The sequence below is a fragment of the Protopterus annectens genome, chromosome 3.part1 (genome assembly GCF_019279795.1).
Source record: "Protopterus annectens isolate FY-2018-M chromosome 3.part1, PAN1.0, whole genome shotgun sequence".
Lineage (NCBI taxonomy): Eukaryota > Metazoa > Chordata > Ceratodontiformes > Protopteridae > Protopterus > Protopterus annectens.
In genome coordinates, this window is record NC_056732.1 from 1,489,629,679 (window position 1) to 1,489,643,283 (window position 13,605).

General features: G+C 44.4%; 1 protein-coding gene across 3 annotated transcripts in view; it reads left to right on the forward strand.

Annotated features, from left to right (window-relative positions):
• Positions 1–13,605, forward strand: part of PALS2 (protein associated with LIN7 2, MAGUK p55 family member) — a 1,432,251-nt gene that overhangs the window by 1,356,119 nt on the left and 62,527 nt on the right. For all 3 annotated transcript variants that reach the window (XM_044067549.1, XM_044067552.1, XM_044067550.1), the window contains one exon: positions 12,522–12,650. In XM_044067549.1, coding sequence (XP_043923484.1) covers positions 12,522–12,650 — 129 coding nt within the window. The remainder of the gene's footprint in view (positions 1–12,521; positions 12,651–13,605) is intronic.

Here is a 13,605-nt window from a genome sequence, read left to right on the forward strand (position 1 = left end):
TAATATTAATTTAATACAATTTGATTACTTTTGCATACATGTAAATTTGCTTGTGTCACAAGTGATGATTCAATAAAGGTGATTAACAAAAAAAAAAAATTAGGGGAAAAAGTGTGCTTATTTCAGGCAAATGTTTTAGGGTAATGGTCCTCCATGTCAAGGGCAAACTTGTCAAATTTTCATTTTCTGGAGTTTTTTCCTGCCCTTCCTTAAGATTGCAACCCCCAAAGGAGGTTTGTATTAGTTGGGGAGGGCAAAGCATCCCACCAGTGTTGGGTGGGGGAATGCAAAAATTCCTGGAAAGAATGATTTCTGTAGGGATCTGCCAGGGTCATACTCAACAAAATTAGATCTTGATGAGCTTGCCCAGTTTGCCCTCCCTTTTCTCTGTTGAAACTCTCGGGCTTAAGTCCTGTATGAACTCGTCCCTAGTTCCTCTACCTTCTCCCCAGAAAAAGGTTTAAGCACTATTTGTAAAATAAGGATAAGGATTAAGGGACATTGGGTCATTCTTCCCAGTGCCAGTGAACCTGACCTGAAGGATGCCATTTATGCAGCCTGGGAGTATCCAGATTTTGTTTGCTTTGCTATTCGGAAGGCTGATGGCCTCTACAAAACACAAAAGAATGTGGTGACATCCTGCCTATAAGTTCCAGTATTTACACTGCTGTGCAGTGTCAGTGGCTTAACATGTTTTACCTTTGAGTCCAGTAAAATCAGAAGACTGTGGGTTCTATCCCCGCAGCAGAGGCTTAAATTCACGTTGTAGTACTGGCATTGTAGTGTAGCAGTGGGGTAATGCTGCAGTCCTGAGGTACCGTCCTTAATGGGAGACATTAAATCATGTTGCCATCTGCCTGAGCTGGATGGTAACTTGGGCATGTGCCAAAAAAAAATTTGGCACTTATCAGGATTAAGTGATAGCTCCAAATGCATCTGAAAAAAATTCCATAGTCAGAGCGAGAGCGGGAGAGTCCGTCAATGCATGCTTGCTGCAGAAGTAATAAGATTACAGTATCCATAAAGCCACAGAATCAGTTATTAAAAAGCAGTGCCTCCATGCCTCCGACTTCCCCACTCATATATTTTTAGAGAATATAAGCAATCAAGGAGTTCTTTGCCTTCAAAAGATGTAAACCCCTCAACCCCACTGAAACAAGTAAAAAATGTCATCTGTAGTAAACAGAGACAAAACACCAACAAATAAAACTTGGCACTAACCAAAAAAAAAAAAAAAAAAACATCCACAAGTTGCTCCATAGTCACTGTGATTTTATCACTTCTGGTATCTTAACTATTTGCCTTCTCAGGATTTAGAGGCAAGTAAGAAATTGATTTTTCCCTCCAGAAAGGTCCCCAACACCTTAATCGTACAAAAGTAAAGTAGTACGTGAGGCCACATTTTTTCATCATCACGCCCTTGCACCAAACATACATTTTAATGTATAGCTTTGTAAAGAAAGTGTATGTTTGCTTATCCATAGGGTAAAGTCAGAGAAGTCACTCTGCAACATCACCACCCATTTTGATCAAAATATCCTGCCAACATACCTTTGAGAGGGAATCTCTCCAGTTTTTGAATACGTATCATGAAAAACAGAGGAGTGCAAAAATCTACTTATACTAAAGTTCTTTGTGCCAGCCAACTTTCCTTGTCTCTCCTGTTCTGTGCTTCCTTCAGCTGTGTACTCCCATGCAAGCCCCTCACCTTATCACTAACTTCATGCCACTTAAGTAGAAAATCTGTATACCTTCGATATAACACTTTCCCCCTCCCTTGCCCCACTTTCTGTAGCAAAAAGGATAAGAACTCAAAATCAGAAAAAGGCAAACAGGATGGCACATATTTAAACATCCATATTTCCTCCATGTGTAAAATTCTTTCTTCAAGAGATTCATCCTAGCCTTCTCATAATGCTGCAAAGAGCAAACACATGACCTTTATCGCCATCTTTTTGGGAGTGTAATAAAAAAAGTAAAAGAACAACGTCCTCTTGTTGTTATGGTTAATTAGTGTGCTGCAGATGGGCCTTCAGTTAGACAGACATGCCACCCTCACCATTACTGCAGTGGGCAGGCTTCAAAATACTTAACTGGTCTACTACCTAGTAACAGCCTGTGAACAGCTAGTCTGTTGTCTAGAAGCAACACATGAGCAGAGTTTTATGGGGAACTGGGAGTACTTTTTCAATATCTACACTCAAGTTTTTATTGGTGGGGAGTCTTAAGTACTGGAAGCTAACATAATCCTGATGAGAAGAAGCCAGGGTATTCACAGTTGTAGAAAGACTTTGTTGAAGGGGGAAGATGTTTAGTGCTAGCAGTGTTCATTAAATGGACACATGACGAGTTGGCAGCTTTCTGAATCTGACTAAATATGAAGCTATACAACTTAAGGAAGACTGGCTTAGTATTTGCACATGATGTCCTTCAAGGATGCATCTGCAGTCCTTACAAATGGGTTGTCCTGTCGTCAGGCAGCCCTTCGGTCGGCCGGATTCCAAAGTCTGGGTATGGCCTCGGCTGGTGTCGCACTTCACCCGACGTCATAGCTGCAGTTCTTCGGGTATAAAGGCATCAGCCGACGCCATTTTCCTCAGTCTTTCTTGCCGCGTGGCGCCCGAAGCAGAAGCTGTTCGCAAGTGCCGGTCGGTCAGAACCAGAGATTACTACTACAAGTACCGAAGACTTCTAAAAGCTAAGTACCCGTTGGGGACTCTTTCTTGCCTCAGCCGATGTCAGAAAAAGTGAATAACTGTTTAAATTGTGGGAAACAAATACCTCATAAAGATTTCCACTCTTACTGCTTACCTTGCTTAGGCCTAGACCACGACGTAGCAGCTTGTCTAGCCTGTGCTTCTTTCAACCGGCGTAACGCTTAGACGTCGGTCTGAATTTGCTGAAGAGTTTTTCGGCTCCGCTTTTGCTTACATTATGCCGTCGGATACTCCGACTACGCAAATTTCTAAAAAACGCAAGGAAAAGGACCGACACTCGCGGTTTTGGCTGAAACCGCGGTTAAGCCAACCGCGAGTGTCTCTGTTTCGGCTGAAACCGAGTCCACGGTTCTTCCTTCGGCCGAAAGCTTGCCACTTATCGAGGCCTCATCCAGCTTGGCTGAATCTGCTACTGAAATCCCACCTGCTCCTGCAGGTTCACAGGATTTATCAGATACTATCCCTTTGGATATTTCTACTCCTGCACGTGGAGCTGCTAGGCCTCCTGCATCCATGTCGATTAATGCCTTTGCCAGGGCTAAAGCAGCAAAAACCACCAAAACTGTGCCTGCTAAGACCCCCTCTCACAGGCCCAGTTCTAGTTCACAAATGCTTAGTCTAGCAGAGGATCTCATTTCTTTGATCCGGGGATCCCAACCACATCCAGACAGGGCCTCTCACCCACCTCCAGAGAAGAGGACTAGAGTAGAGTCCCCTGAGCCAGTTTCTTCAGATGGCTCCTCTGATGAATCAGATAATTCAGACCCTCCAGAGGCCCCCTTTTCTCCTTATGAGGACTCTGATGCAGAAGAGTCCATTCCTTCTGCCTCTCCGCCTGAGGAATTTTCTTTTGGGGAAACCTTGCATGCTATGAGGGAACAATTTCAATGGCAGGGCCAGGATTTTTCAGACTCTAGGAAAAGGCTTAGAACCTTTTTGCATTTGCCACAGCATAGGCCTTTAGCCATTCCTCCAGTACTTACTGTTGTGGATGATGCTTTTAATGATGCTTGTACTGCTCCTGATTCTCTTCCTCCGGCCCCTGCTAAGCCCGATAGGTACTACAGGGTTCGGACACACATTATCATTTGTATAAGGCCCTTTGCAGATCCGAAACTATCTCCCAGGGACCCAAGGCTGTAGCAGCTACCTCTACCAAAAACCCCCTCCCCTCTGAAAGGGAATCTAGGGCCTTAGAGAGATGGGGTAAAAAAGTTTACACTTCTGTTACTCTTTCAGCTAGGGCCTTGAACTGTCAATTCCACATGATTCAGTATCAGGAATTTATGTTAGACCAGTTAACTAAAAAACTGTCCTCGGATGAACCATTAGACAAAAAATCTGTACAGGAATGGTACATAACATTCAGCAGGTCAGTAATCATTCCTTAAAATGCGGCTATGATGCACTGTAGGCTTCCTTTAGATCAGCCATGACTGGCACAGTGATCAGAAGACATGCATGGTTAAAAGAACAGTCCTTACCAGACCATGTTAAATCAAAGCTCCTAGATGCTCCCATGGATAAGCTCAATTTGTTTGGCTCCCCTGCACAGCAGGTGCTGAAGAAGGTGGAAGAGAAAGCAAAATCTGTCCAGACAGTCAAGGAATTCTTGCAGGTCCAGCCTCCAAGGTTTAGCAGGAACTGGCCTTCCAAGAATTGGTCCTTTCCAGACACATCCAGAGCTCCGAGAGGTAGGAATAGATGCTCAAGAGGCAGGGGTCAATCCAGAGGTGCCTACAGGGGACGTCAGTGGCAGGCTAACAACCAGCGAGGTACAGCCACAGATCCAGCCACCACCACCACTTCCACAGGACAATCACAGTGACTTGGCTCTGGCACCGCCTACCAGGGAACAACTAGAGGCACCCTTAGGCGGGAAGCTAGCCTTATTTTCAGTAAACTGGCATTACATCACAGGAGACAAATGGATTTTACAGACAATAGACCAAGGTTACAGGTTTCACTTCCATACTCTGCCAAGGAAGAGAGGAATGCCAAACCTACCTCCAAATCAGAAGACAGAAGCTCTAGAACAAATAATTCACTTACTAAGGATGAGAGCTGTAGAAAGGGTACCATCTATGGAACAAGGGCAAGGATTTTACTCCAGACTTTTCCTGGTACCAAGAAAAGAAAACCAATGGAGGCCTATTCTCGACCTGTCCGCTTTAAACACATACCTCATTGTTCCAAAATTCAAAATGCTGACCCTACAGCAGCTTCTTCCCATGCTGGGCAAGGAGTCTTGGCTGGTAACTCTAGATCTCAAGGAGGCATACCTGCACGTCCCCATACAACCAAATTGCAGAAGATACCTCAGATTTCTTGCAGGATCAGAGCATTATCAATTCTCAGCATTGCCCTTTGGCTTATCTACTGCGCCCAGAGTGTTCACGAAATGCCTGGCATCAGTAATTGCTCATTGCAGGCTTCAGGGAATTCAAATTTACCCTTACCTGGATGACTGCCTGTTACAAGCGGACAACAAAATCAAATTAACAAAAGATTTGCAAAGGGTCATTCATCTACTACAAGCCCTGGGATACACAGTCAATATAAAAAAGTCAAGGCTGATACCATCCCAAAGGATAACCTTCTTGGGTGCAGATCTGGACACATCAAAACAAATGGCATTCCTGACAGTAGAAAACAGGAGCAACTCCTTTCTACTTCATGGCATTAACAAAGCAGAACCAGCTAACAGCAAGAAAAGTCCTGCAAGCTCTCGGTTACATGGCATCCTGCATAATATTGATTCCACATGCCAGACTACATATGAGAAAGTTACAGTGGTACCTAAGGAATTTATGGTCTCAGCACAAGCACAGCCTAGAAACCCAAATTCCAATAATTCCATGCCTGAAGCAAGAATTCCAATGGTGGGCTCAGGCCTGTCAAACAAACAAGGGACTGCCCTTCCACAGCACTCAACTAAGCCAGACCATCACAACAGATGCTTCAGACCTCGGTTGGGGCACACATGCTGGACAAGTGCATACAAGGCTTATGGACTCAAGACCAGCTGCACTTACACATAAATCAAAAGGAAATGCTGGCAGTAAAACTGGCAATTCAGGCATTCAGACCATTTCTTCGACAGGGTCAACTGCTGATAAGGACGGACAACACCACAGTTATGTGGTACATCAACAAACAGGGAGGCACACATTCATACCCTCTATGCCGGATGGCAATGGACCTCTGGAATGTGGCACTGAGCTTCAACATTCAGTTACAAGCAATTTTTGTGCCAGGAAAAGAAAATATACTAGCAGACATCCTAAGCAGAACTGCCACGGATGCCCACGAATGGATGCTGCATCCGGACATCTTCAAAACCATTACAAGGAAATGGGGACTACCAGAAATAGACTTATTTGCATCCCCACACAATCACCAACTGAAAACGTTCTGCACAAGGACGTACCACCCACTTGCTTGGAAAGTGGACTCCCTATCTTTCAGTTGGAAAAACCTGACAGCATATGCATTCCCACCTCTTCCTTTGATGCACAAGGTGCTATTGAAGATCAAAGAAGACCGTCCAAGGATCATCCTGATAGCTCCAGACTGGCCAAGGCAACATTGGTACCCATTACTGAGGAGTATGTCTCGGGAACAAATATGGCCTCTGCCCCTAGTTCCCTTGCTGTTAACACAGAACAACTTCAAAACCCTGCATCAAAACCTGAAAACACTGCAGCTGGCTGCCTGGAACATTGCATAAGACCAAATAACCCAGATTTATCGCAAAGGGTTAAAGACATTATCTTGGAGGCTCGCAGACCCTCAACAAGTCAATTTTCCCTTAAAACTACCTTCCTCGAACTATACTACTGATCAAATCAGCGTATCCTATAACTAAAAAGATCAACTCTACTTGACTCCAAGTAGACTATTCTCTATCTATTAAACCTAGCACTTGCTCCTACAGTACTTATTACCTTGATACGGCACTCTTGTCATAGATAGTACCCCAAAAAGGCAACCCCCCATTTCTCGGTCACCCACGTCCCCCGGAATCTTTTTTAAAGTTTTTCGTCTACCCATCTAGCATATTGAGGATCAGTTGCTAGTGTCCTCTCCTGCTCAGCTGGTGAACCTGGGAATATTGAGGCAATGTTTCAATTGCCTCATGTACACAGACAACCCTTTCCTCCTCCCACAAAACACAAATACATGCGAGAGATGCAACTATACGGCCAAACTGGAGGCTGAGCTCTCTCAACATAGGACTGGCAAGACCAGTCAGGAGGAGAAGGTTACCACACACACTATAGACCCAGTCTCACATAGTACCATTACAACCTCAAATCATACACATAAACACACAAAGACATACTCGAGGCTCTGATCAAAAATCTACCAAAACAGCAGAGGCCACCAAAGCAGACACCCAAACAACCACCACCTCAGAACACAACACCCGCAACACATAGACCTCACAGTCAGAGTGTCAAACAGTCACAGCCCTTAAGGCCAAACACAATGCCAGACACACTAGTCATTGGTGACTCCATAGTCAGACACACTGATGTCCCGCTCACCAGACTGAGTAAGGAGAAGGTCACAGTAAGCTGCCTGTCGGGCTAGAATCCGCCACATAATGCAAGCACTCAGGTCTCTCAACAGCAGGTACAAATATGACTCAGGCATTGTCCACGCTGGTGTAAATGACCTGAGACGTACCTCCTTGGACTACATGAAAAGAGACATTGAGGAGCTCTCTGATTATGTAGCCCAGGCAGGTATGACCCTGACCTTGAGCAGTATCCTACCTTCACCAAGAATGATGCCACAATACAGAGATAAGATGATCAGCTTTAACAATTGGCTTAAACACTGGTGTCATTCAAAGGGGATCCAGTATCTGTCTGCCTGGGATGACATGCTGGACAAGCCACGCTGCTTCAAGGACGGCTTGCACCTGTCACCCCTGGGATTCCGGATATTGGCAAAGGCTCTTGCCACCCCATAGTGCCTTTTTAGGCAAGGCTCAAATTCTAAACCTACCACCCTAGAACACAAAAAGGAAAACAACTAAGGGTAATGCTGCTCAATGCCAGAAGTCTAAATCTCAAAATGCACGCACTCGAGGCCCTTCTCAGTATGGAGAACATCGATGTCTGTGCTGTGACAGAAACCTGGTTCAAGGCTCCTGAGAGCACCCCAGCGCTATCAGGTTTTACCTCATATCATGCGTTCCGGCCCCAAAATCCAGACAATACCAAGAAAGGAGGGGTATCCATATTCATCAAGGACACCCACACCTCAAGACTGGTGGCAACGCACGATGCATCGGAGACCATCCAGGTGCAATTAACCATAGGCAAGACTGCTCTGCAAATTGTAGCATGTTACAGGCCACCCTCACAAACTCAGGAAACTCACATGGCCTTCCTGAAAACACTAGAGGGGATAAATGTATCACCAAACACCATCATACTAGGTGACTTCAATTACCCTAATATAGACTGGGAACACTACTCAAGCCCAAACACCCTAGCCCAAAAGTTCCTGGAATTCATAAACTCAAATGCCATGGAACAACTAGTCACCATCCCACAAGAGGAGATAACATACTTGATCTCATCATCACGAACATGGGAGCACAATGTTCAACACCGGAAGTATACCCCTCACTGGTGAGATCAGATCACAAACTAATCTCGCTGGAGGTCCTCATCCCACCCGCACCTGAAATAAAAAAGACCACAGTAAAGAACTTCTCAAAAGCCGACTTCACACTTCTAAAGACTAGTGTGGTCTCCTTTCAGGCCCCCGAGCCGGCGGAAACAATACTCAAGCCGCTGAATCACTTACAAACGCCTTCTACCAGCACCTGCAGGACTGCATGGATAAGGCAATCCCAAGCAAAACAAAGACTCTTTGTACCAAAGGCAAGCGTCCAGTCTGGTGGACCCCAGCCATAAACAAACTCTACAACAAAAGGAGGAAGCTACTACAAGATAGAGCAAAATCCTTAAAAGGTAAGACACCCTTGATCACTATAAGTAAAAACTAAGAGCTCTCATAAAATCATCCAAAGCAAATTTCGAGAGAAAAATAGCTAAAGACTCAAAAGACAATCATAAGGCCTTCTTTAGCTATGTTAGAAACCTAGGAGGAAACTCCCAGATATGCTCAGAACTAGTTCAAAATGATGTGAAGATTACTGATCCTACAGACATTGCCAACATACTGGCTGACAGGTTCAGTGCAAACTTCTCCCCCTCCCCAAAAGGAGAGATATCTATACCAAATGAGTGCAGCCCCCAAACATCTCCAGCCCAAGTGAGAACTGCTCTCTCCAAGCAAAAACACAGCATCCATGGGACCCGATGGTGTCCCGGCTGTGTGCTCCATGAACTCAATGAGGAATTAAACCCACAGCTAGGACAGCTGTTTAATCAAAGTCTTACCTCTGGATACGCACCCAGGAGTGGCGCACTGCAACTGTGGTCCCACTTCACAAAGGCGGTGCCTCCACAGACCCTGGAAATTACCGCCCATTAGCTTGACAAGCCTTATCTGCAAAGCCATGGAGAGGATCATAATGGACCTCATAAATAAAGACATAGGGAATTTGCAGACTTTGGATCCAACCCAGTTTGGCTTTGTCAAAGGCAGATCATGCCTTTTAAACTTGGTTGACTTTTTGAAACAGTCACCAAAGCCATTGATGAGGAAAGGCAGTCCATACAGCCTACCTCGATCTGGCTAAGGCCTTCGATACAATACCCCACTCGGGTATCATTGAAAAACTCATCAGCTTAAATGTTAACCCATACATCACAAGATGGGTTGCAAACTGGCTGAGTGACAGAACCCACAGGGTCAGAGTTGCTGGCGCCATGTCAGACTCAAAGCCTGTCACAAGTGGTGTCCCACAGGGCTCAGTCCTGGGCCCACTCTTGTTTGGCATCTACTTTTCAGTACAAGCAAACACAGGAGGGTTATGGCTGACAAAGTTTGCAGATGACTGCAAACTGGGCCATAGTAGAAAACACATCTGACACAGATATCCTTCAGATGGGTCTCTCTGTAGCCGATTACTGGTGCCAGAGCCACGGCCTAAAGTTAAATGCCAAAAATGCATAGTCATACCCTTCGGGAAAAACAAGGTTACCCCTAGCTACCAAATAGGTGGCAATCCACTGAGCACAGAAGAAGTTATCAGGGACGTGGGGACCCAGGTTGATAGTAGTCTGTCATTCGACACCCATGTAGCTAAAGTAGTTAGGAAGTCCTTCTACATTGCCCACCTTATCATGAAGGGATTCTCATCTAGATCAAGGGAGGTCATAGTCTCCTTTACTCATCACTCATCAGACCAATGATTGAGTACAATGCCCCATTCGAATGTATCTGACCCGACACTTGCAGCAGCTGGAGAGGCCACAAAAGTTCCTCACCAAAAGGATAAAGGGTCTCAAAATCTGTCCTATGCTGCCCGACTGAAAGAACTCCAGCTCTATTCAGTCGCTTACCGCTTGCTCAGAGGTGACCTTTGCCTAACATACAAGGCCATGTCAAACCCAGATTTGATGAATATGCTTCACCTCAAAAATCTAGATCCATCAGAGCCACAAGGGCGGGAGACTTAAACCTCGACACGGCTATTAATAGGACGTGCTGGAGGGATAGATTCATCACCCAAAGACTCCCTATGCTGTGGAACAAAATCCCGGTACATGTGAGGCAGAGCACCTCGCTGGCCTTGTTCAAGAGAAATCTTGACCAATGGATGGGAGATCGCAGATATACCCCAGGAATTACCTCAGTGTCACTGCTCGACAGAGGCACAGCAAAATAATGGGTATAGTTCCCCATACTAAAGGGGTGGCGTAAGCCACAAAACAATGGGCTAGGCTTATAAATGCCCTCGGGCAGATAGCCTAGTATGAACCTATGAACCTATGAACAAGAAAAAATTATTCAGCAAAATGGAAAAGATATCTCATTTGGAGTACAGCAAAAGGAGAGAATGTGTCACTGGTAAACATAGCTAACATCCTGGAATACTTGGCAGAGCTCTTCCACAACGGCCTGTCCTATTCTTCCATTAAGATTCATGCATCAGCCATTTCAGCAGAATACAACTTGGACCCTCCAGTCTTCTCACATCCTCTGCTCAGGCAGTTTCTGAGAGGAATTAAAAATGTAAAACCACCTAGGAAGCCACCATTGCCAGCATGGGACTTGAACTTTGTGCTAGAAAAGTTGACACTACCTCCTTTCGAACCAGCAGCAACAGCAGAATTACAATACTTATCATGGAAAACTGCTTTCCTGCTTGCAATCACTTCAGCAAGAAGGGTATCTGAGCTACAGGCATTAATGGCAGTACAGCCCTTCCTGATCTTCCATCAAGATAAAGTGTCCATGAGAACTAATCCTACTTTTATGCCAAAGGTGGTCTCCAGGGTATCTTTAAATCAAGCTATCCACCTACCTACATTCTTCCCCAACCCAAAGAACAGGGGAGAAAGACTGTTGCATACCTTGGATGTACATAGACAATTACGTTACTACCTGGACAGGACCAAGAGCAACAGAAAAACTGACCAGCTACTGGTAGCATATGCAACAGGAATGGAAGGAAAAGCAATTTCAAAACAGACAATCTCTAAGTGGATAGGAAATTGCATTAGATTTTGTTACTCCTACCATGGGAAGAAAACTCCAGAAAACATCAGGCCTCACTCTACAAGGGCTACAGCCACTACCACAGCTTTTTACGAGGTGGCTACCAAAGACATTTTAGAGGCTGCTACTTGGAGCTCCGTGCATACATTTGCCAAGCATTATAATTTACCTTTATACTCTAGATCCCGAGCAGGTTTTGCCACTGCTGTTTTGCAAGGGATCTTAACTACACCATAATCTTATTTCTCCTCCTCCCCAGTTTGGCTATGGTATTCTACCCATTTGTAAGGACTGCAGATGCATCCTTGAAGGACATAGTACAGTTTTGTACCTACCATAAATGTAGATGTCCGATAGGCATGCATCTGCAGTCAGGATTACCCACCCTCCTTCCCCTCTGTGGTACTCCTAGGGTATTTGCCCATCTTGTAGCTAGCTGGGGGAATCTATTATGGTGTATTTGTTTGTATATATGTACATACATGCTTATTTTTGTTTGCTCTCTACTATTTGGAACCATTTGCATTTATCCAAATTTAGCCTTCCTAGAGGGCACCTTTCATCTGGGGCAAGAAACACTGAGGAAAATGGCGTCGGCTGATGCCTTTATACCCGAAGAACTGCAGCTATGACGTCGGGTGAAGTGCGACACCAGCCGAGGCCAGACCCAGACTTTGGAATCCGGCCGACCGAAGGGCTGCCTGACGACAGGACAACCCATTTGTAAGGACTGCAGATGCATGCCTATCGGACATCTACATTTATGGTAGGTACAAAACTGTACTTTCTGTCTGTTGTTGTGTCTTTCGGCTTTTCCCGGTTAGGGGTCGCCACAACTGAACTGCGGTCCGCTAATGATTGGCAGTTGATTTTTACGTGCTGAGTTGCCAGCCCTAACGCACAACCTTCAACGAAGGTACGCCCATTCATGCATGTTTCCACGCAGAAGACGCTCTGAGAGTCGAACCGGACAGCGGCTTACTGTGAGGCGTGTAAACAGAAATTGGTGCCTCCCATGAAGTGCGATTGGAAAACTTCTAAACCCCCTGTGTTTGGTCCCAAGTAGAATTGACTTTTCTAGTCATTAGGTAGCTGTAAAGTAATGTAGATAGCGGACAGCACTTTCAGTTATTTCTTTATTTTCATTTTTAGGCACTGAAGCTTCTAAGGACGTCAGAATTTATGCCGTATGTAGTATTCATTGCTGCTCCAGAGTTAGAAACACTAAGGGCTATGCACAAAGCTGTCGTCGATGCTGGAATTACAACTAAGCTTCTGACAGTAAGACATTTTTCTTTCTTTTTCTCGTATAGGTATGTTTATATGTATTTTTTTATTTTGCATTATGAAATGGGCAGATCCAAATGTTTCTTTATAGGAAAGTCATGGGGAAAAGACAAAATACTTTGCAGCTTATCCGTCCAGGCTCCATATCTTTGAGAAGTGGGAGGAAACTGGGGTACCCATAGAAAACATATCTTATTATATTATGCTTTCTTTTAAACTATCTTGTATAGCTAGCCAGCATGGTTATGTAATATGTCCTTCTTCCTTGTAAGAGAGCTTTTTCATATTTTTTTCTGTTGAGTTTGCTATGAACTGTTGAGTGCATGTTGAAGGGTTTAAGCTCTGATGAGATGTCAAGTTATAATTCCTTGTATCAGCCTTAATGACATATCCTATTTATCCTCATACATGGCTTGGTGGGTTGTGATTTGAGCCCCAGGAAGATGAAATAATTAAAAAATAAGTGGTGGTGCACAAAAGTCTTGCGTATTGATTCAGAGCAGCATTGACCAACCCACTGGGATTTGAAATGTCAAGAGCAGAAAGTCATCAGGGATAATTGAGTGCCTGCTCAAATAAAAACAGAGTAACAGGGTGGGGGTTAGTGGTTACAGAGTGGTAATAAACAGAGCAACATGTCAAAGGTGTCATCACCATTAGTCATTCTCCTTACTTTTGGAAAGTTCTAAAATTTGTACAGAAATTTACCTAACTGCTGTACATGGCATGTAATGCTCATTTCAGTTCTCCCATATTTTAATGTATTTATCAATGTATCTAATCTATCTATCCATCTATGACATGGTTCTCATTTCAGTTTTCCCAATTTTTTTATTCATTTCTGTATTCTAGGATGTAATGCTCACTTCAGGTCTATCTATCTATCTATCTGCCTGTTTTTATTAACCGTAATATACAGCTGGGACAGCACATTTTCAGTGGAGCCCCA